The sequence below is a fragment of the Salvelinus alpinus genome, chromosome 10 (genome assembly GCF_045679555.1).
Source record: "Salvelinus alpinus chromosome 10, SLU_Salpinus.1, whole genome shotgun sequence".
Taxonomy (NCBI): Eukaryota; Metazoa; Chordata; class Actinopteri; order Salmoniformes; family Salmonidae; genus Salvelinus; species Salvelinus alpinus.
Window position 1 is genome coordinate 63,570,322 of NC_092095.1, and position 20,476 is coordinate 63,590,797.

A 20,476-nucleotide genomic window follows, 5' to 3' on the forward strand; every position below is an offset into this window, starting at 1 on the left:
TCTTTCCCCTCCATCTCTCTTCTCTCTTTCCCCTCCACCTCTCTCTCTTCTTTCCCCTCCACCTCTCTTCTCTTTCCCCTCCACCTCTCTTCTCTTTCCCCTCCACCTCTCTTCTCTTTCCCCTCCACCTCTCTTCTCTCTTTCCCCTCCACCTCTCTCTTCTCTCTTTCCCCTCCACCTCTCTCTTCTCTCTTTCCCCTCCACCTCTCTCTTCTCTCTTTCCCCTCCACCTCTCTCTTTCCCCTCCACCTCTCTCTTTCCCCTCCACCTCTCTCTTTCCCCTCCACCTCTCTCTTCTCTTTCCCCTCCACCTCTCTCTTCTCTTTCCCCTCCACCTCTCTCTTCTCTTTCCCCTCCACCTCTCTCTTCTCTTTCCCCTCCACCTCTCTCTTCTCTTTCCCCTCCACCTCTCTCTTCTCTTTCCCCTCCACCTCTCTCTTCTCTTTCCCCTCCACCTCTCTCTCCTCTTTCCCCTCCACCTCTCTCTCTCCTCTTTCCCCTCCACCTCTCTCTCCCCTCCCTCTCTTCTCTTTCCCCTCCACCTCTCTCTCCTCTTTCCCCTCCACCTCTTCTTTCCCCTCCACCTCTCTTCTCTTTCCCCTCCACCTCTCTTCTCTTTCCCCTCCACCTCTCTTCTCTTTCCCCTCCACCTCTCTTCTCTCTTTCCCCTCCACCTCTCTCTTCTCTCTTTCCCCTCCACCTCTCTCTTCTCTTTCCCCTCCACCTCTCTCTTCTCTTTCCCCTCCACCTCTCTCTTCTCTTTCCCCTCCACCTCTCTCTTTCCCCTCCACCTCTCTCTCTTCTTTCCCCTCCACCTCTCTCTTCTCTTTCCCCTCCACCTCTCTCTTCTCTTTCCCCTCCACCTCTCTCTTTCCCCTCCACCTCTCTCTCCTCTTTCCCCTCCACCTCTCTCTTCTCTTTCCCCTCCACCTCTCTCTTCTCTTTCCCCTCCACCTCTCTCTTCTCTTTCCCCTCCACCTCTCTCTTCTCTTTCCCCTCCACCTCTCTCTTCTCTTTCCCCTCCACCTCTCTCTTCTCTCTTTCCCCTCCACCTCTCTCTTCTCTCTTTCCCCTCCACCTCTCTCTTCTCTCTTTCCCCTCCACCTCTCTCTTTCCCCTCCACCTCTCTCTTTCCCCTCCACCTCTCTTCTCTCTTTCCCCTCCACCTCTCTCTTTCCCCTCCACCTCTCTCTTTCCCCTCCACCTCTCTTCTCTCTTTCCCCTCCATCTCTCTTCTCTCTTTCCCCTCCACCTCTCTCTTCTCTCTTTCCCCTCCACCTCTCTCTTCTCTCTTTCCCCTCCACCTCTCTCTTCTCTTTCCCCTCCACCTCTCTCTTCTCTTTCCCCTCCACCTCTCTCTTCTCTTTCCCCTCCACCTCTCTCTTCTCTTTCCCCTCCACCTCTCTCTTCTCTTTCCCCTCCACCTCTCTCTTCTCTTTCCCCTCCACCTCTCTCTCCTCTTTCCCCTCCACCTCTCTCTCTCCTCTTTCCCCTCCACCTCTCTCTCCCCTCCCTCTCTTCTCTTTCCCCTCCACCTCTCTCTCCTCTTTCCCCTCCATCTCTTCTTTCCCCTCCACCTCTCTTCTCTTTCCCCTCCACCTCTCTTCTCTTTCCCCTCCACCTCTCTTCTCTTTCCCCTCCACCTCTCTTCTCTCTTTCCCCTCCACCTCTCTCTTCTCTCTTTCCCCTCCACCTCTCTCTTTCCCCTCCACCTCTCTCTTCTCTCTTTCCCCTCCACCTCTCTCTTTCCCCTCCACCTCTCTCTTTCCCCTCCACCTCTCTCTTTCCCCTCCACCTCTCTCTTTCCCCTCCACCTCTCTTCTCTCTTTCCCCTCCACCTCTCTCTCTTCTTTCCCCTCCACCTCTCTTCTCTTTCCCCTCCACCTCTCTTCTCTTTCCCCTCCACCTCTCTTCTCTTTCCCCTCCACCTCTCTTCTCTCTTTCCCCTCCACCTCTCTCTTCTCTCTTTCCCCTCCACCTCTCTCTTCTCTCTTTCCCCTCCACCTCTCTCTTCTCTCTTTCCCCTCCACCTCTCTCTTTCCCCTCCCCCTCTCTCTTTTCCCTCCACCTCTCTTCTCTCTTTCCCCTCCACCTCTCTCTTTCCCCTCCACCTCTCTCTTTCCCCTCCACCTCTCTTCTCTCTTTCCCCTCCATCTCTCTTCTCTCTTTCCCCTCCACCTCTCTCTTCTCTCTTTCCCCTCCACCTCTCTCTTCTCTCTTTCCCCTCCACCTCTCTCTTCTCTCTTTCCCCTCCACCTCTCTCTTTCCCCTCCACCTCTCTCTTTCCCCTCCACCTCTCTCTTTCCCCTCCACCTCTCTCTTTCCCCTCCACCTCTCTTTCTTCTTTCCCCTCCACCTCTCTTCTCTTTCCCCTCCACCTCTCTTCTCTTTCCCCTCCACCTCTCTTCTCTTTCCCCTCCACCTCTCTTCTCTCTTTCCCCTCCACCTCTCTCTTCTCTCTTTCCCCTCCACCTCTCTCTTCTCTCTTTCCCCTCCACCTCTCTCTTCTCTCTTTCCCCTCCACCTCTCTCTTTCCCCTCCACCTCTCTCTTTCCCCTCCACCTCTCTTCTCTCTTTCCCCTCCACCTCTCTCTTTCCCCTCCACCTCTCTCTTTCCCCTCCACCTCTCTTCTCTCTTTCCCCTCCATCTCTCTTCTCTCTTTCCCCTCCACCTCTCTCTCTTCTTTCCCCTCCACCTCTCTCTCCTCTTTCCCCTCCACCTCTCTCTTCTCTTTCCCCTCCACCTCTCTCTTCTCTTTCCCCTCCACCTCTCTCTTTCCCCTCCACCTCTCTCTCCTCTTTCCCCTCCACCTCTCTCTTCTCTTTCCCCTCCACCTCTCTCTTCTCTTTCCCCTCCACCTCTCTCTTTCCCCTCCACCTCTCTCTCCTCTTTCCCCTCCACCTCTCTCTTCTCTTTCCCCTCCACCTCTCTCTTCTCTTTCCCCTCCACCTCTCTCTTCTCTTTCCCCCCACCTCTCTCTTCTCTTTCCCCTCCACCTCTCTCTTCTCTTTCCCCTCCACCTCTCTCTTCTCTTTCCCCTCCACCTCTCTCTCCTCTTTCCCCTCCACCTCTCTCTCTCCTCTTTCCCCTCCACCTCTCTCTCCCCTCCCTCTCTTCTCTTTCCCCTCCACCTCTCTCTCCTCTACCTCTTCTTTCCCCTCCACCTCTCTTCTCTTTCCCCTCCACCTCTCTTCTCTTTCCCCTCCACCTCTCTTCTCTTTCCCCTCCACCTCTCTTCTCTCTTTCCCCTCCACCTCTCTCTTCTCTCTTTCCCCTCCACCTCTCTCTTCTCTCTTTCCCCTCCACCTCTCTCTTCTCTCTTTCCCCTCCACCTTTCTCTTTCCCCTCCACCTCTCTCTTTCCCCTCCACCTCTCTTTCCCCTCCACCTCTCTTCTCTCTTTCCCCTCCATCTCTCTTCTCTCTTTCCCCTCCACCTCTCTCTCTTCTTTCCCCTCCACCTCTCTTCTCTTTCCCCTCCACCTCTCTTCTCTTTCCCCTCCACCTCTCTTCTCTTTCCCCTCCACCTCTCTTCTCTCTTTCCCCTCCACCTCTCTCTTCTCTCTTTCCCCTCCACCTCTCTCTTCTCTCTTTCCCCTCCACCTCTCTCTTCTCTCTTTCCCCTCCACCTCTCTCTTTCCCCTCCACCTCTCTCTTTCCCCTCCACCTCTCTCTTTCCCCTCCACCTCTCTTCTCTCTTTCCCCTCCATCTCTCTTCTCTCTTTCCCCTCCACCTCTCTCTCTTCTTTCCCCTCCACCTCTCTCTCCTCTTTCCCCTCCACCTCTCTCTTCTCTTTCCCCTCCACCTCTCTCTTCTCTTTCCCCTCCACCTCTCTCTTTCCCCTCCACCTCTCTCTCCTCTTTCCCCTCCACCTCTCTCTTCTCTTTCCCCTCCACCTCTCTCTTCTCTTTCCCCTCCACCTCTCTCTTTCCCCTCCACCTCTCTCTCCTCTTTCCCCTCCACCTCTCTCTCTCCTCTTTCCCCTCCACCTCTCTCTCCTCTTTCCCCTCCACCTCTTCTTTCCCCTCCACCTCTCTTCTCTTTCCCCTCCCTCTCTTCTTTCCCCTCCACCTCTCTCTTTCCCCTCCACCTCTCTCTTTCCCCTCCACCTCTCCTCTTTCCCCTCCACCTCTCTCTCTCCTCTTTCCCCTCCACCTCTTCTCTTTCCCCTCCACCTCTTCTCTTTCCCCTCCCTCTCTTCTCTTTCCCCTCCCTCTCTTCTCTTTCCCCTCCCTCTCTTCTCTTTCCCCTCCACCTCTCTCTTTCCCCTCCACCTCTCTCTTCTCTCAGGTCGTAGCTGGGCTGCTACCTCCACGGAGGGCCTGCTGACCTTCTCTCTGGACGGGGCGCTGGTGTTTGACCCCTACGACCTTGACCTGGACGTGACCCCCGTCAGTGTCCGTCGACAGCTGCGCCAGGCCGAGTGGGCGGCAGCCATCGTGCTGGCGTTCCGCCTCAACGAGACCGCCCTCACACAAGAAGTCCTGGAGGCCGTGCCACACCACCAGAGTGAGTGCTCATGGGCATTTCTGTTTCCGTGAAGGTGTCATGTGACTTTCATTTCTGGTCAGAAGTGCTGCGATCTGTAAAAATGAGAGGTTGGGTCTTGGAGGATGTAAGAGTTAGTTTTTTGTGACCACAGACCAGTAGATTATCATGGTAGTAGTCACATGTCATCAGCATGTCCTCTCTGTGTGTTTTAGTCGCCGTGGTGTGCGGCTCCCTGCCTGATGTCTATGTAGAGAAACTGTTAGGTTTCATAGCATCAGCCCTGGAGCGATGTGGTCACCTGCAGTTCTACCTGAGCTGGTCCCAGTCTCTCCTCACGCAGCATGGACAGAAACTCAAAACCAGGTGGGTACTGCTGGCCACAAACACACCATAGAAATAACAGGCTTATCTTCCATATCAAAAACAGCTCAACATTTACTGAGGAGAAATGGCATCTTGTAGTCATTTAGATAAAGGATTGTGAAGCCACAGCAGAGGGCAGACTGCTAAACACTGTTTTGTGCTGATCAGGTCTGGAGCCATTCTTCCCACCATTCAGTCACTGCAGAAGAGTATTCAAAAGCACTTTGAGGATCTCTCGAAACTGTAAGTTCAAATATAGTACACCTCTCTTTTTTTAACTGTTTTCTCTCCGTCTCGGTTCAGACTGTTACAGATCTGGGTGTGTGTCCTGTAACAGTGTGGAATGTGGTCGTGTTCATTTGTCTCTGTTTCCTGTGCAGTTGTGACTGGAACATGTACACCATCCGCTACGCAGTCGCCCTGTCGAAGCAGAAGGGTGTGAAGAGGACAGCGGGGGACGCTCTCTGTGACAAGGACGAGAGCGAGGACTCTGAGGTGATGAGCGAGGCCTCTCTGGAGGAGACAGACATGATCATGTAGGATGCAGCCACAACCTCTTGAGTGGTGTACTTCCCTTCATCCACTCTGACCTGAATACAGGGCCAGGAAAACCATTGAGAGGTATGACGCAGACCCACTGCAGTTCTACATCCAACCACTGATAAGTACAGGGATGCAGCTTCAACAAGGTTCTGTTCCAATAGCCACACTAGCATACCACTGCTACATTCCAATGAAGCAATGTATTGGGCAAGCATTTTAAGTACTGTAGTATGCTAGGATGAACATTGGAATGTAGCCCACAGGGCCTTCTGGGAAATCAAGATGGCCACCAACAGGCCAAAGGAGAAGGACTGTGGCAGACCACAAAGGGTTAACCTGTGCTAGTGAAAACCTGTTTATTTACAACAAAGTCGATGCAAAAGTGTTTTTTGTTGTAGTAAACTGCTTGATGAATAGTTTTGTGTTAAGTTACCTGGAACACCAGCTCCTGTGATGGGGGAATGTATAGTTAAGGACTGTGATATTATTTTGGATACCAAGTAGCAATTCTATATTTGTCATCTTATAGTAATTCTGAGTTGCTAGTGATACTAAAATAAACAATTTTATTTCAAAATCAGCAGTATTTTTCAAAATGAATGTCATTTTCCTAACCCAGGTCTGTACAGGCTGACAACTGGTTGTTCATCTCATAATATACACCACATGAGAAATATACATATCCACAGTACAGGGGTCAGCTAGATGCAAAATCATACCTGATGACAATAGTAATCAAAGAAATCAATTGACCCTCGAGTGGCTTGAAAGTTCCTTTCAGAACAATACTGGTCTCCATTTTACTTCATATTAAACGGGTAAGAATTTAAATGACTTGCACGTATATTTAAAGAAAGACTCGAATCAGTAGTCAGATGCAAGAACTGTGCTGGATTCAATCCGTATCGCGGAAGGTCCGTGTCAAAATGTAAAGGTAATTAGCGATTGAGTCAACGTATACCGTGAATGCAGTCTCTGAACATTGCCTTTAAATTTCAATCCAGCATATCTTCCAAGATATGGATTGAATTCTGCCTTTAATGTCTGGTGTCTTCTAAACCAAAACCTTTTATATCAATTTTACTTACTGTGTTTGCATGTTTAAAATGCTTACTCTGGACAATGCATTCAAAGGCATCCATTGGCCAAATTTACAGTAGTATTCAGTTGCCATAGAGAGTCACTTCTTTTTGGTACATTAAATCATAGATAAACAATGGGTCCCTTACTCAGGCTTGCGTCCCAAATGGGTCCAGGTCAAAGGTTATACTCAACATAGAGAACAGTGTACCATATGGGACAAACCCTCACTTAGAAGTTAAGTTGCCCCAGAGCACAGATCTAGGATCAGCTTACCTTACCCCAGTCCTCCATAGGGGGGGGAACACTAACCACCCCCAGATCAGTGCATAGGGGCAACTACATCCTTAAACAGTCTGTCTATATACATGGCAACTTATAAAAGTAACCTAAACTTTCATAACACAAAGACTAGTCCTTTACAATAACCCTGCATTACCATTTCTTGGGGCCACGAAATTCAAGTTCTGCTCTCCAACCCAAACGGTCTCAGCAGGCAGTGGGTTCAACAAACAGGGTTAGAAAAGGGTTTCTCTCTCAGACCATTTACATACTAGACAAACCCAGAACAAAATCTAAAAAGTGCTCCAGAAACCCACATTGCAGTTCATTGTGAGGCCCTTACCAACATAACTTTGGGAGAACTCGTTCAAGCACAACAGTGAAGAGAGGGATGTGTGACAGTGACAGCAGGGCACAATTGACAGATTGTGTTTTTGGATTAGATAAGAATTTGGTGTTCCGTGAATAGCACTACATTAGTGAATATCCTTCGACAAACTGATCATTGACAAAAATAAGGAACCAAAAATGACATGGATAGATATTGCATATACAACCCATATTCACCACCCCACAGTCACTACACCACTCAGTCACACAAGAAGAGCAGTGTCCATTAGGATCTAGAGCAACATCATTCCTAAACACCAGATTTATTAATACTGGGTCCATTCCACACTACAGTTCCCATCAGCCACTAGGCTCCAGGCCAACAGTTGGGTTTCCAGGTAACGGTTGGATTGGAGCGTTGACAGGGAATGTGTGTTTTGGCCATTCAACCAAAGGTACGGGGAGGGAGTGGTGCGGTGAAACTGAAGAAAGCAGGATGTGTCCTTTCCTGGACCCGCCCCTTCTGATCCGCTGCAATTCATCACAGGCCACAGTCTACTTGTGGCCTGGGTAAAAACAAAACAGAGAAAAGTTTAATACCACCAGGCCACATGAGGGGATGTTTTGCTATACATGCTAGGGATTGAAACTACAGGGTAATGTCATGCAGTTGATGCAAGAATGCAATCTGGTACTATCGCTAAGTCGTGGAAAGAAGAGCTAGCAGGTGCTATGGTGTTACTGCAGGAGAAACAATCAGGTAAAGCATGTGATTCTTGCAGTAGCAGCAGGTTGGCAGAGCTAGCTAGTCAGTCTAACTTTGTTAGGACAAGAGTTAGAGCAAAGCATACAGATTAACCACACAAACCCACGCACCACTTTATCCCTCAGATCAACCAAAAGCTAGTCTGTATGATAGAGTACACACACACACACACACACACACACACCACAATGTTCAGTCAGATTCATTCATCCTTGCTCATACAAAGTACATGTACGTCACACACACACTTCCTCTCTCATGCACTGTTAGCACATCCACACTAAAGCGGACACTGACCTGCAATGTATTTTGCTCCAATTAACATTAACATGCTACCCAGAATGTAAAAGCCCAGTGGGACACTACTGAAGATACTAGTTTCACCTGGACGATGTCCAAACCCAGGTCCAATTCAAGCAAGACAGAGGAGAGAGAGAGAGACAGCGGGACACAGAATTACCACCTCTGGGTACAGCTTAACTAGCCTGTTCCAAGATCCCTTTATTTATACTGTCTTGCCAACTCCTTCGGTCATTGGCGTGACGATGACCATAAGAGTTGGCAAGACAGCACAAACAGGCCTGGGACCAGGCTACAGCTCAACAACAATATTGCCACTCTAGATTACAATGTCTTGGACTTTTTCTCCAGTTTAGAAGTTTACTGTGTTTTTAGGAATTGGAACAGCCACCCAGTCTATCACTGTATTCATTAGGGGCGCCACTGTTCAGTCTTACTGTCCCTTGTTGTTATTCACATTGCTATTATGGACCAGCCTACATTAAACCGGTCAGTATTGAAGTGGAGAACAGTCCCTACCATTTCCATTAGAGATGGGTTCAGTGGTTTCCCAGTTCATGGCTCTCTGTACGGCCTTCTTCCAGCGAGCATATCGAAACTCACTCTCTACAGAGCAGAGAGAGGAGAGAACGAGAGAGGGGGAGAGAGAAATAAATACATAATCCCATTTATTCACATGGGCACAACAGCAAACATTCTGCAGTTGTTTGCTGTGTTCATGTATATTGTCCTTACCATAGGCTCCCTGACCTCCAGGGTTCATAGAGAGACAGAGAGACAGACAAATACTTGACCCATGTCTGTGTTCAAACAAAAAGGAACTGCTAGCAATGAAATAAGGTAACAGTGGTGTGCCTTACCTCCAGAATTGATAGAGACCAATACTTTTAACCTACAGTACCAGTCAACACCTTGGACACCTACTCATTCCAGGGGTTTTGATTTTTACTATTTTCAAAATTGTAGAATAATAGTGAAGACATCAAAACTATGAAATAACACATATGGAATCATGTAGTAACCAAAAAAAGTGTTAGATCAAAATATATTTTGAGATTCTTCAAACTAGCCACCCTTTGCCTTGACAGCTTTGCACACTCTTGGCATTGTCTCAACCAGCTTCATGAGGTAGTCACCTGGAATGCATTAACAGGTGTGCCTTGTTAAAAGTACATTTGTGGAATTTCTTTCCTTCTTAATGCATTTGAGCCAATCAGTTGCGTTGTGACAAGGTAGGGGTGGTATACAGAAGATAGCCCTATTTGGTAAAAGATCAAATCCATATTATGGCAAGAACAGCTCAAATATGAGAAACAACAGTCCATCACAGGGCTCCCGAGTGGCACAGTGGTCTAAGTCACTGCATCTCAGTGCTAGAGGCGTCACTGGCTGTGATTGGGCGTACCATAGGGCGGCACACAATTGGCCCAGCATCGTCCGGGCTATGCTGTCATTGTAAATAAGAATTTGTTCTTAACTGACTTGCCTAGTTAAATAAAAAGGTTCAATATTATTATTATTTTTGAAATATGTTTACTTTATGGCATGAAGGTCAGTCAATCCAGAACACTTCAAGAACTTTGAAAGTTTCCTCAAGTGCAGTCACAAAAACCATCAAGTGCTATGATGAAACTGGCACTCATGAGGACCGCCATAGGAAAGGAAGACCCAGAGTTACCTCTGCTGCAGAGGATAAGTTCATTAGAGTTAACTGCACCTCAGATTGCAGCCCAAATAAATGCTTCACAGATTTCAAGTAACAGACACATCTCAACATCAACTGTTCAGAGGAGACTGCGTGAATCAAGCCTTCATGGTCAAATTGCTGCAAAGAAACCCCTACTAAAAGGACACCAATAAGAAGAGACTTGCTTGGGCCAAGAAACATGAGCAATGGATATTAGACCGGTGGAAATCTGTCCTTTGGTCTGATGAGTCCAAATGTGAGATTTGTGGTTCCAACTGCCGTGTCTTTGTGAGATGCAAAGTAGGTGAACGGACGATCTCCACATGTGGTGGTTCCCACCGTGAAGCATGGAGGAGGTGTGGGGGTGTGGTGGTTCCCACCGTGAAGCATGGAGGAGGTGTGGGGGTGCTTTGCTGGTGACACTGATTTATTTTGAATTCAAGGCACACTTAACCAGCATGGCTACAACAGCATTCTGCAGCGATACGCCATCCCATCTGGTTTGCGCTTGGTGAGACTATCATTTGTTTTTCAACAGGACAATGACCCAACACACCTCTTGGCTGTGTAAGGGCTATTTTACCAAGTAGGAGAGTGATGGAGAGCTGCATCAGATGACTTGGCCTCCACAATCACCCGACCTCAATCCAATTGAGATGGTTTGGGATGAGTTGGACCGCAGAGTGAAGGAAAAATAGCCAACAAGTGCTCAGCATATGTGGTAACTCCTTCAAGTTGGAAAAGCATTCCAGGTGAAGCTGGTTGAGAGAATGCCAAGTGTGCAAAGCTGTCATCAAAGCAAAGGGTGGCTACTTTGAAGAATCTAAAATATATTTTGATTTATTTAACACTTTTTTGGTAACTACATGTTTCCATGTGTTATTTCATAGTTTTGATGTCTTCACTATTATTTAAAAATTTTGAAAATAGTAAAAAATAAATAAAAACCCTTAAAATGAGTAGGTGTCTAAACTTTTGACTGTTACTGTATGTCTGTGTTCAAACAAATAGGAACTGCTAGTATTGAAATAAGGTAACAGTGCTTTACATGTCCCTTACCTTCAGGGTTGATTTGTGGCTCAAACTTCTCAGAGGTGACCTCACTGAGGTCCTCAGGACGCAGGCTCCAGACACTGACCCCCTCTGCTGCCCCCGCAGCCATGGCCGCCCCCAGGGCAGTGGTCTCAGGCATGGAGGGCTTCACTACAGACAACACATTCTTCCTCATCATTGTTGATATTAACATTAACATAGTTTGTGTGAACGAGAGACAGACAGACTTATAGAGAAAGAAACAGAGAGAGAGAGTCTCTTACCAACGGGGATGCAGAGTATATCAGCTTGTAGCTGCATCAGTAGTCTGTTGGAGGTCATGCCCCCGTCCACCTGGAGCTGGGTCAGAGGGATGCCACTGTCCTGGTTCATCGCATCCAGGATCTCTCGAGTCTGAAAACAGACAGCTTCCAATGCAGCGAAGGCCAGGTGACTCTTGTTAGTGAACTGAGTCAGACCACAGATTATCCTGTGTATGAGAGCGAGATAAGTTATTTTACACTTCTTGATTTAACTTTCCTTCTTGACCAAATTTAAGGGAAAGAGAATGAGCTCATTTAAAGACTATGCTGAATCCAAGTTGTTATAGTACATTTACATTTACATTTAAGTCATTTAGCAGACGCTCTTATCCAGAGCGACTTACAAATTGGAAAGTTCATACATATTCATCCTGGTCCCCCCGTGGGGAATGAACCCACAACCCTGGCGTTGCAAGCGCCATGCTCTACCAACTGAGCCACACGGGACCACAGTACTCACCCTCGTGCACTGGGCTCCCAGTAGGGGGCGTACAGACCAGAGAACGCCGGGACAAAGTAACAACCGTACGACGTGCCCACTGAAGCCGCCAGTTTCTCTGAGGATGAAGGAAACGAGGAGGAAAGGAAACGAGAGGTATGGAGACGAGAGGGAGTTATGTCATGAGGTGTTCTGGAACACACCCCTCTACTAGTGTTGTGAAGGACAGGACTTCCCCTTACCCAGCTCTGTGGAAGTCTGAATGATCCCCAGGTTGTCCTTCAGCCAGCGAACCACAGCCCCCGCTATGGCCACTGAGCCCTGGCAACGACCAATCATAGACCAGTAGGGGAATTAAGGACCATTCAGAAAATAGAACTGACAACAACAGACCAATCAGGTCAGCGATGACTGCATAATAGTGCTGTACAAGTTTAATCTATGATCCATGCCTACCTCTAGTGCGTAGCAGGCAGGTTTGTCCCGACCTAGTTTGTACGCCACCGTGGTTAGTAGGCCATGCTCCGACATGACAGGCTTCAAAAGAAAACATGATAACAGTTAAACAGATCTTTCAAGAGATAGGCAAATGCCTGTCTAGGCTGAGTGATGTCACAGATGAATGTTCCACATCTTATTTTTTTAAAGATCATTTGGAAGAAAATCACCTTGGCTCCAGTGTTTCTGAGTAGAAAGCAGCCAGTTCCATATCTGAAAGGTAGTCATACCTGGTCACTGACGTTTATCACAGCAAAATATCTTACAGTACATCCCAAATATATGGTTATATCACCAGCTATGAAAAACCTATGGAGAGGTCTTACGTGTTTTTAGCCTGCCCTTCCTGAAAGCACATCTGTCCAACAAGAGCAGCCGATTGGTCCCCAAGACACTGTAAACAAAGACCCTTCAGATTGGTGGGAACAGGTGCCAATCACTCCTCATAACATCAGGAAATGTAATAAGAGACATTGAATAGAGTAAGACAGGATGTTTCAAAACCTACCCCTGAGATGGGTATGCCACTAAGAGAGCCCGATTTCTGTCAAAGAAACAAAACGTGTTAGAAAAATGAAACGGCTTCACAGCTTAAAATTCTGGCCAACTCTGTTACCACAAGACCCAGCAAAGCAAGTCTCTTCCCTGTATAAAACGCCATGCCAGGTTGATGTTTTAAGCTGCCGTAGAAGTGTTGCTTGTGTACAGCCAGACTGTACAAGTGTTTTACTATACAGTATGGTGCTATAGCCAACACAAGTTCTCCATACAGCCAATCAAAGAGCATGAAGGAGACAGACGAATGTGGTTGTCTTGGAGACAAATGGTTTAAGAAACACAAGTCAAATATCTTCACTCCCATTGAACTCACTATAACCCTCAATCACCAAAAGGGGCTAGGGATCGAAATGGAACTGAGCCGACCGAAATGGAACTGAGCCGACCGAAATGGAACTGAGTGGAAGAGTGAAGAGATTTACGGGACAACTTGTAGAAACACGTCAACAGGATGAGGAGCAGCCAGACAGGAAGTAGACAGCAGCCCACTGAACACCTGGGCAAGGTGTGGGGCATTACAGTAAGGTGTAGGGCGGCATCATCCACAGTAGCGGAGCGGCATGCCACGACAGGAGCAGGAAGCACACACCCATCCAGTACATTTCCAATCTGATCCAGGACGGCTTGGTGAACGTCAGTTTCAGTCGGACCTGACTACTCAAGATGTGTTTTACAAATACACTACAAAAGTATGTGGACACCTGCTCATCCAACATCTCATTCCAAAACCATGGGTATTGATATGGAGTTGGTCCCCCCCCTTTGCTGCTATAACAGCCTCCACTCTTCTGGGAAGGCTTCGGGGACTTGCTCCATTCAGCCACAGCAGCATTAGTGAGGTCGGACACTGATGTTGGGCGATTAGGCCTGGCTCGCAGTCGGCGTTCCAATTCATCCCAAAGGTGTTTCATGGCGTTAAAGTCAGGGCTCTGTGTAAACCAGTCATGTTCTCCAACACAGATCTTGACAAACCATTTCTGTATGGACCTCGCTTTGTGCAAAGGGGCATTGTCATGCTGAAACAGGAAAGGGCCTTCACCAAACTGTTGCCACGAAGTTGGAAGTACAGAATCCTCTAGAATGTCATTGTATGCTGTAGCGTTAAGATTTCCCTTCACTGGAACTAGGGGGCATAGCGCGACCCAAGAAAAACCCAGACCATTATTCCTCCTCCACCAAACTTTACAGTTGGCACTATGCATTGGGGCAGGTAGCTTTCTCCTGGCATCCACCAAACCCAGATTCATCCATCGTACTGCCAGATGGTGAAGCGTGATTCACACGTTTCCACTGCTCCAGAGTCCAATGGTGGCGAGCTTTACTCCAGCAGATGCTTGGCATTGCGCACGGTGATCTTAAGCTTGTTTGTGGCTGCTCGGCCATGGAAACCCATTTCATGAAGCTCCCAACGAACAGTTATTGTGCTGACGTTGCTTCCAGAGGCAGTTTGGATCTCAGTAGTGAGTGTTGCAACCGAGGACAGACGATTTTTACGCGCTTCAGCACTCGACGATCCCGTTCTGTGAGCTTGTGTGGCCTACCATTTCGCGGCTGAGCCATTATTGCTCCTAGACAGTTCCTCTTCACAATAACAGCACTTACAGTTGACCAGGTCAGCTCTAGCAGGGCAGAAATTTGACGAACTGACTTGTTAGAAAGGTGGCATCCTATGACAGTGCCATGTTGAAGGTCACTGAGCTCTTCAGTAAGGCCCTTCTACTGCCAATGTTTGTCTATGGAGATTGCATGGCTGTGTGCTCGATTTTATACACCTGTCAGCAACGGGTGTGGCTGAAATAGCCGATTCCACCAATTTGAAGGGGTGTCCACATACTCTTGTGTGTGTAATATATACAGTGAGGGAAAAAAGTATTTGATCCCCTGCTGATTTTGTACGTTTGCCCACTGACAAAGAAATTATCAGTCTATAATTTTAATGGTAGGTTTATTTGAACAGTGAGAGACAGAATATCAACAAAAAAATCCAGAAAAACGCATGTCAAAAATGTTATGAATTGATTTGCATTTTAATGAGGGAAATAAGTATTTGACCCCTCTGCAAAACATGACTTAGTACTTGGTGGCAAAACCCTTGTTGGCAATCACAGAGGTCAGACGTTTCTTGCAGTTGGCCACCAGGTTTGCACACATCTCAGGAGGGATTTTGTCCCACTCCTCTTTGCAGATCTTCTTCAAGTCATTAAGGTTTTGAGGCTGACGTTTGGCAACTCGAACCTTCAGCTCCCTCCACAGATTTTCTATGGGATTAAGGTCTGGATACTGGCTAGGCCACTCCAGGACCTTAATGTGCTTCTTCTTGAGCCACTCCTTTGTTGCCTTGGCCGTGTGTTTTGGGTCATTGTCATGCTGGAATACCCATCCACGACCCATTTTCAATACCCTGGCTGAGGGAAGGAGGTTTTCACCCAAGATTTGACGGTACATGGCCCCGTCCATCGTCCCTTTGATGCGGTGAAGCTGTCCTGTCCCTTTAGCAGAAAAACACCCCCAAAGCATAATGTTTCCACCTCCATGTTTGACGGTGGGGATGGTTTCTTGGGGTCATAGGCAGCATTCCTCCTCCTCCAAACACGGCAAGTTGGGTTGATGCCAAAGAACTCAATTTTGGTCTCATCTGACCACAACACGTTCACCCAGTTGTCCTCTGAATCATTCAGATGTTCATTGGCAAACTTCAGACGGGCATGTATATGTGCTTTCTTGAGCAGGGGGACCTTGCGGGCGCTGCAGGATTTCAGTCCTTCACGGCATAGTGTGTTACCAATTGTTTTCTTGATGACTATGGTCCCAGCTGCCTTGAGATCATTGACAAGATCCTCCTGTGTAGTTCTGGGCTGATTCCTCACCGTTCTCATGATCATTGCAACTTCACGAGGTGAGATCTTGCATGGAGCCCCAGGCTGAGGGAGATTGACAGGTCTTTTGTGTTTCTTCCATTTGCGAATAATCACAGAAACTGTTGTCACCTTCTCACCAAGCTGCTTGGCGATGGTCTTGTAGCCCATTCCAGCCTTGTGTAGGTCTACAATCTTGTCCCTGACATCCTTGGAGAGCTCTTTGGTCTTGGCCATGGTGGAGAGTTTGGAATCTGATTGATTGATTGCTTCTGTGGACAGGTATCTTTTATACAGGTAAGAAACTGAGATTAGGAGCACTCCCTTTAAGAGTGTGCTCCTAATCTCCGTTCGTTACCTGTATGAAAGACACCTGGGAGCCAGAAATCTTTTTGATTGAGAAGGGGTCAAATACTTATTTCCCTCATTAAAATGCAAATCAATTTATAACATTTTTGACATGCATTTTTCTGGATATTTTTGTTGTTATTCTGTCTCTCACTGTTCAAATAAACCTACCATTAAAATTATAGACTGATAATATCTTTGTCAGTGGGCAAACGTACAAAATCAGCAGGGGATCAAATACTTTTTTCCCTCACTGTATATACTATGTGTGTACCATGAAATTCTATTTCACCCAAACTTTTAAAATGCTTTATATCCTATACAATAAAGGGGGGGGATCAATATAAATACATTTAGGGTGAGGCGTAACTCCCTAAAAATAAATATATTTGTCTCAAAGCCTTCAAACGTCTCAACACATCTAACCATTGTCTTCTCTCAATGGCTTGGAAATGCACCTTTGGATGGTTCAATCACTTTGACACAGAAGCAAGATGACTGGGGATCACGGTCTGACATAGCAATAACAGTGATGAGGACATCGATGAAGACCCCAATACTCACCAGGCTAGAACATATTTTCTATAGACAACAGGGACACACACAAAAGAATGCTTGTGACAACACCTCAAGCAAGTACAGACTATGAAAAACAGACTAAATGCCCTACGAATGTGATTCATAAATGCTTATGATTGGATAGAAGTACAGCTAAGCACAGGTTCAGTTACATAATAATAATAAGCATGTTGAATAGACAGAGCAACACTTCATAATTCACCTTCTCCCAACCCACAGACATTCACACAAAGACAACGGGGACTTACCATTAAGCCGTAGATTTCTGAGGAACTCCTCACTTTTGGGAGAATCTCCATTGGAATATCAAAATACCTGAAAGAACGTGTCAAAAACAGGAACAGGTGTAAATACACAGAAGATATTGTCTCACTGAAATGGACATGTATGAGGGAGTACACTATGTAATGGACGTTCACCTACTTGCAGAGCTCTGGGTCCCAGTCCAGGGTGTGGATGTTAAACAGCATGGTCCTGCTGGCGTTGGTCACGTCTGTGCAGTGGACTCCCCCACTCTTCCCCCCTGTCAGACACTGTGGGGGGGCAAACACAGACACCTGTCAGACACTGTGTGGGGGGGAGGCAAACACAGACACCTGTCAGACACTGTGTGGGGGGGAGGCAAACACAGACACCTGTCAGACACTGTGTGGGGGGGGGGGGGGGGCAAACACAGACACCTGTCAGACACTGTGGGGGGGGGCAAACACAGACACCTGTCAGAAATGGGGGGGGCAAAGACAGACACCTGTCAGACACTCGAGGGGGGCACAGACAATAATGGACACATGTAAGATCTAGTCAGAAACACAACAGAGGACAACTTGTCCTGGAGTAGACAGATGGCCATGGTGGCCTTTCCTATCCTTACCACTCACACACAGACATCATAAACACCATCTAAAGAGGTGTGTCCCTCCTACCCAGATGAGCCAGGAGTCGATGGTGCCGAACATGGCTCTGTGTGTCAGGACTGCCTCAGCGACCTCGTCCACATTATCCATCAGCCAGCGAAGCTTCACAGCACTGAAGTACGTACTGATTGGGAGACCAGTCTTGTGCTGAGCAGAGAGGGGGGGACAATTATACACATACCTCAGAGAGGGGGACAATTATAACACATACCTCAGAGAGGGGGACAATTATACACATACCTCAGAGAGGGGGACAATTATACACATACCTCAGAGAGGGGGGACAATTATACACATACCTCAGAGAGGGGGGACAATTATACACATACCTCAGAGAGGGGGACAATTATACACATACCTCAGAGAGGGGGGACAATTATACACATACCTCAGAGAGGGGGGACAATTATAACACATACCTCAGAGAGGGGGGACAATTATAACACATACCTCAGAGAGGGGGGACAATTATAACACATACCTCAGAGAGGGGGGACAATTATACACATACCTCAGAGAGGGGGGACAATTATAACACATACCTCAGAGAGGGGGGACAATTATACACATACCTCAGAGAGGGGGACAATTATGCACATACCTCAGAGAGGGGGGACAATTATACACATACCTCAGAGAGGGGGGACAATTATACACATACCTCAGAGAGGGGGACAATTATAACACATACCTCAGAGAGGGGGACAATTATACACATACCTCAGAGAGGGGGACAATTATACACATACCTCAGAGAGGGGGGACAATTATAACACATACCTCAGAGAGGGGGACAATTATAACACATACCTCAGAGAGGGGGGACAATTATACACATACCTCAGAGAGGGGGGACAATTATACACATACCTCAGAGAGGTAGAACTGAGCTTCTTTTGTTTTACTTCAGATAGTTGGAATAGTTGGATTGTTTCTTGGACACACTTAAGCTAGGCCTGATAAAAACATGACTATCTGCAGTCTGTGTTCCCCGGCGTCTCACCTTCAAATGGTTCTTGTTTCTCCCAGGTGTCTTGTTGATCAGACGCTCCACGGTCGACTGGGTCCGCAGGTCCAGCCACACTGCACACAACCAACACAACCTGGGTCTTTAAAATCCTTCCAGGCCTTAGATGATGGCTTTAGGTCATGAGGAAAGAGATGTGAACACATATTCATATCTCACCGATAGCATTGTAGAGGGGCTCGCCTGTCTCTTTGTCCCAAACCAACGTGGTCTCTCTCTGATTGGTCACTCCAATGGCTAGAAAGGTTCACGTTTGGTGAGTGAAAGTGAAAGTCTGTAGTATGAGGAAGCGTTTGCGTGGGTGTGTTCAGTATGTGGTGTGTGTGTTTTACCTTTGATGTTGGAGATGTCAATGTTGAGCTGGGTGAGTTTCTCACAGGTTCTCTCCATACACTCGTACACAGACTGCAGGATCTCTTTGGGATCCTCCTCCACCCACCTAAACAGAGGGTTAAAGGTCAGAGGTTAATAGACCTCAGAGGTTACAGGTCATCCAGTTTGAATGGAACTAATAGGGGATTTGTAGAGGCAACACGACTGCATGTACCGACCCTTCCTTGGGGAAACTCTGGTTGATCTCAACCTGGTGGTGACTGAGGAGCTCGGCTGTTTTAGCATTGAACACCTGGGGATGAGAAGAGAACAGGAGTGAACACCTGGACCAAAGTATCTCTGCTACCTAAACCGCAGAGTGGAACTGAAAAACAACTCATGACAACACAGATGAAAACAGGAGAGACGGACGACAACAGGAGAGACAGCACACAGAGTTATGATGTATCAGTTGTGGGAGAGGAGAGAAGAGGGAATAGCGTTAAAGGAGACGAGACAGACAGCTCCATGCCCCATCACAGTAGTATCCTCAACAGCAGACACCTCTCCAGGAAATGTGACAACAATAACACGGATAGCTCTTTAACAAATCAAAAAGTGTCCTTGTTAGTCATTAGCTTTCACACACACCCACCCCTCCTTTCCTGCCTTCCCTTCCGAGGGCTAGTGAAACATTGAGATTTTAGGGGTGACCTGTCAACCTGTCCATTCTGGTCCAAACAGGCCAGGACACAACAGCTGGTTTCAATGTGGGGTAAGAAGATGCCATAGGGGGATAGCAGCAGGGGGAGGACTGGGACAGAGTGAGGGAGAGAGTCCCTTCAAGCCTACTGTTACACAAACCTCAGGCACTGGAGGATGTGCTGGTCTGCACAATGAATGAATTACAGACTCAGCATTTCTATAGCGGCTACACATTAGAACAGGATAGTCCTATCAACAAAGGGCTGGTGTGTGTGTGTGTATGTGTTCAGGCTTTCACTCCAGCCATCAGGTTCATGTGCTTAGTGTTAAATCAAGTATTTCTGCTGGAGAAAGAGCCTGCAACCACACCAGCCATTTGGAGATTTAGGCCTAATGGCTGCAACAACCGAGATTGGACACCACCCTTACAGAATTTACAAGCCGAAATTACATCCAAGAGGAAGACAGTAATTTAGTCAATTAGCTAGGAAAATTGAGTTAACTGTCCCTTAGTTAGTCCCACTACAGGCCTGCGTGTTTGTGCATGAATGAACGATTACTAAACAACAAATCTGCAGAAAGCACAAACATTCCGTCGATAGGACTAGAATAGAATGTGTACGACTATATAGGCTACATTAAAAAAAGCTGATCGGAGAGTTATAACGGAATCAACCGGGTGTCTAACTAGGTTATTTAAAGGACATTCCCCGTTAGGCGAGAAGAACCATTCAATGCGACTGCGGGGGGTTGTAACTCACCAGGAACCGCGTCGAGCTCGTTCCCTGGTCGATGGCAGCAACGAGTGGCCCCAGCATTACCCTGCTCGAAGACGCAGCCATTCTACTGTTCATGTGCCCTGTGTCCTTGCGGTGGTCGGGGCTACTACTGGACTGTAGCTGGTTTTCTTTTGCCACTGCCTGTAGCTAGCTGCTGACACTTCGACCGCTTAAACTCACAGAGACGCATGCGTGAGACTGCTTCTGATGACGCAGCAGCACCAATCATTGCTATCTGGGATCCTTGGGACGTCCCTACCCTTTT

The 20,476-nt window shown here is 47.5% G+C and overlaps 2 protein-coding genes across 8 annotated transcripts in view; one reads left to right on the top strand and one right to left on the bottom strand.

Moving 5' to 3' along the window:
- Positions 1-5,977, top strand: part of pwp2h (PWP2 small subunit processome component) — an 18,252-nt gene extending 12,275 nt beyond the window's left edge. The window contains exons 15-18 of the mRNA XM_071330366.1: positions 4,291-4,509; positions 4,704-4,854; positions 5,023-5,097; positions 5,235-5,977. Of these exons, the coding sequence (XP_071186467.1) occupies positions 4,291-4,509; positions 4,704-4,854; positions 5,023-5,097; positions 5,235-5,394 (605 nt within the window). The 3' untranslated portion in view covers positions 5,395-5,977. The remainder of the gene's footprint in view (positions 1-4,290; positions 4,510-4,703; positions 4,855-5,022; positions 5,098-5,234) is intronic.
- LOC139532578 (glycerol kinase) lies at positions 5,949-20,405 on the bottom strand. Of its 7 annotated transcripts, XM_071330367.1 has the most exons (21): positions 20,194-20,404; positions 18,967-19,040; positions 18,748-18,854; positions 18,575-18,652; positions 18,392-18,471; positions 17,398-17,535; positions 16,898-17,007; positions 16,723-16,789; positions 16,460-16,477; positions 12,643-12,678; positions 12,461-12,528; positions 12,305-12,347; positions 12,093-12,173; positions 11,879-11,957; positions 11,658-11,754; positions 11,159-11,364; positions 10,902-11,045; positions 8,891-8,905; positions 8,675-8,761; positions 8,153-8,239; positions 5,949-7,655 (listed from the first exon to the last, which is right to left on the bottom strand). In XM_071330367.1, the coding sequence occupies exons 1-21, from the start codon at positions 20,284-20,286 to the stop codon at positions 7,645-7,647; spliced, it is 1,719 nt and encodes a 572-aa protein (XP_071186468.1). In that variant the 5' UTR covers positions 20,287-20,404; the 3' UTR covers positions 5,949-7,644. The 7 variants fall into 7 exon arrangements, with proteins under 7 accessions (XP_071186468.1, XP_071186470.1, XP_071186469.1 ...); XM_071330369.1 differs by lacking the exon at positions 16,460-16,477; XM_071330368.1 differs by lacking the exon at positions 8,891-8,905.
- Positions 20,406-20,476: the final 71 nt, after the last annotated feature.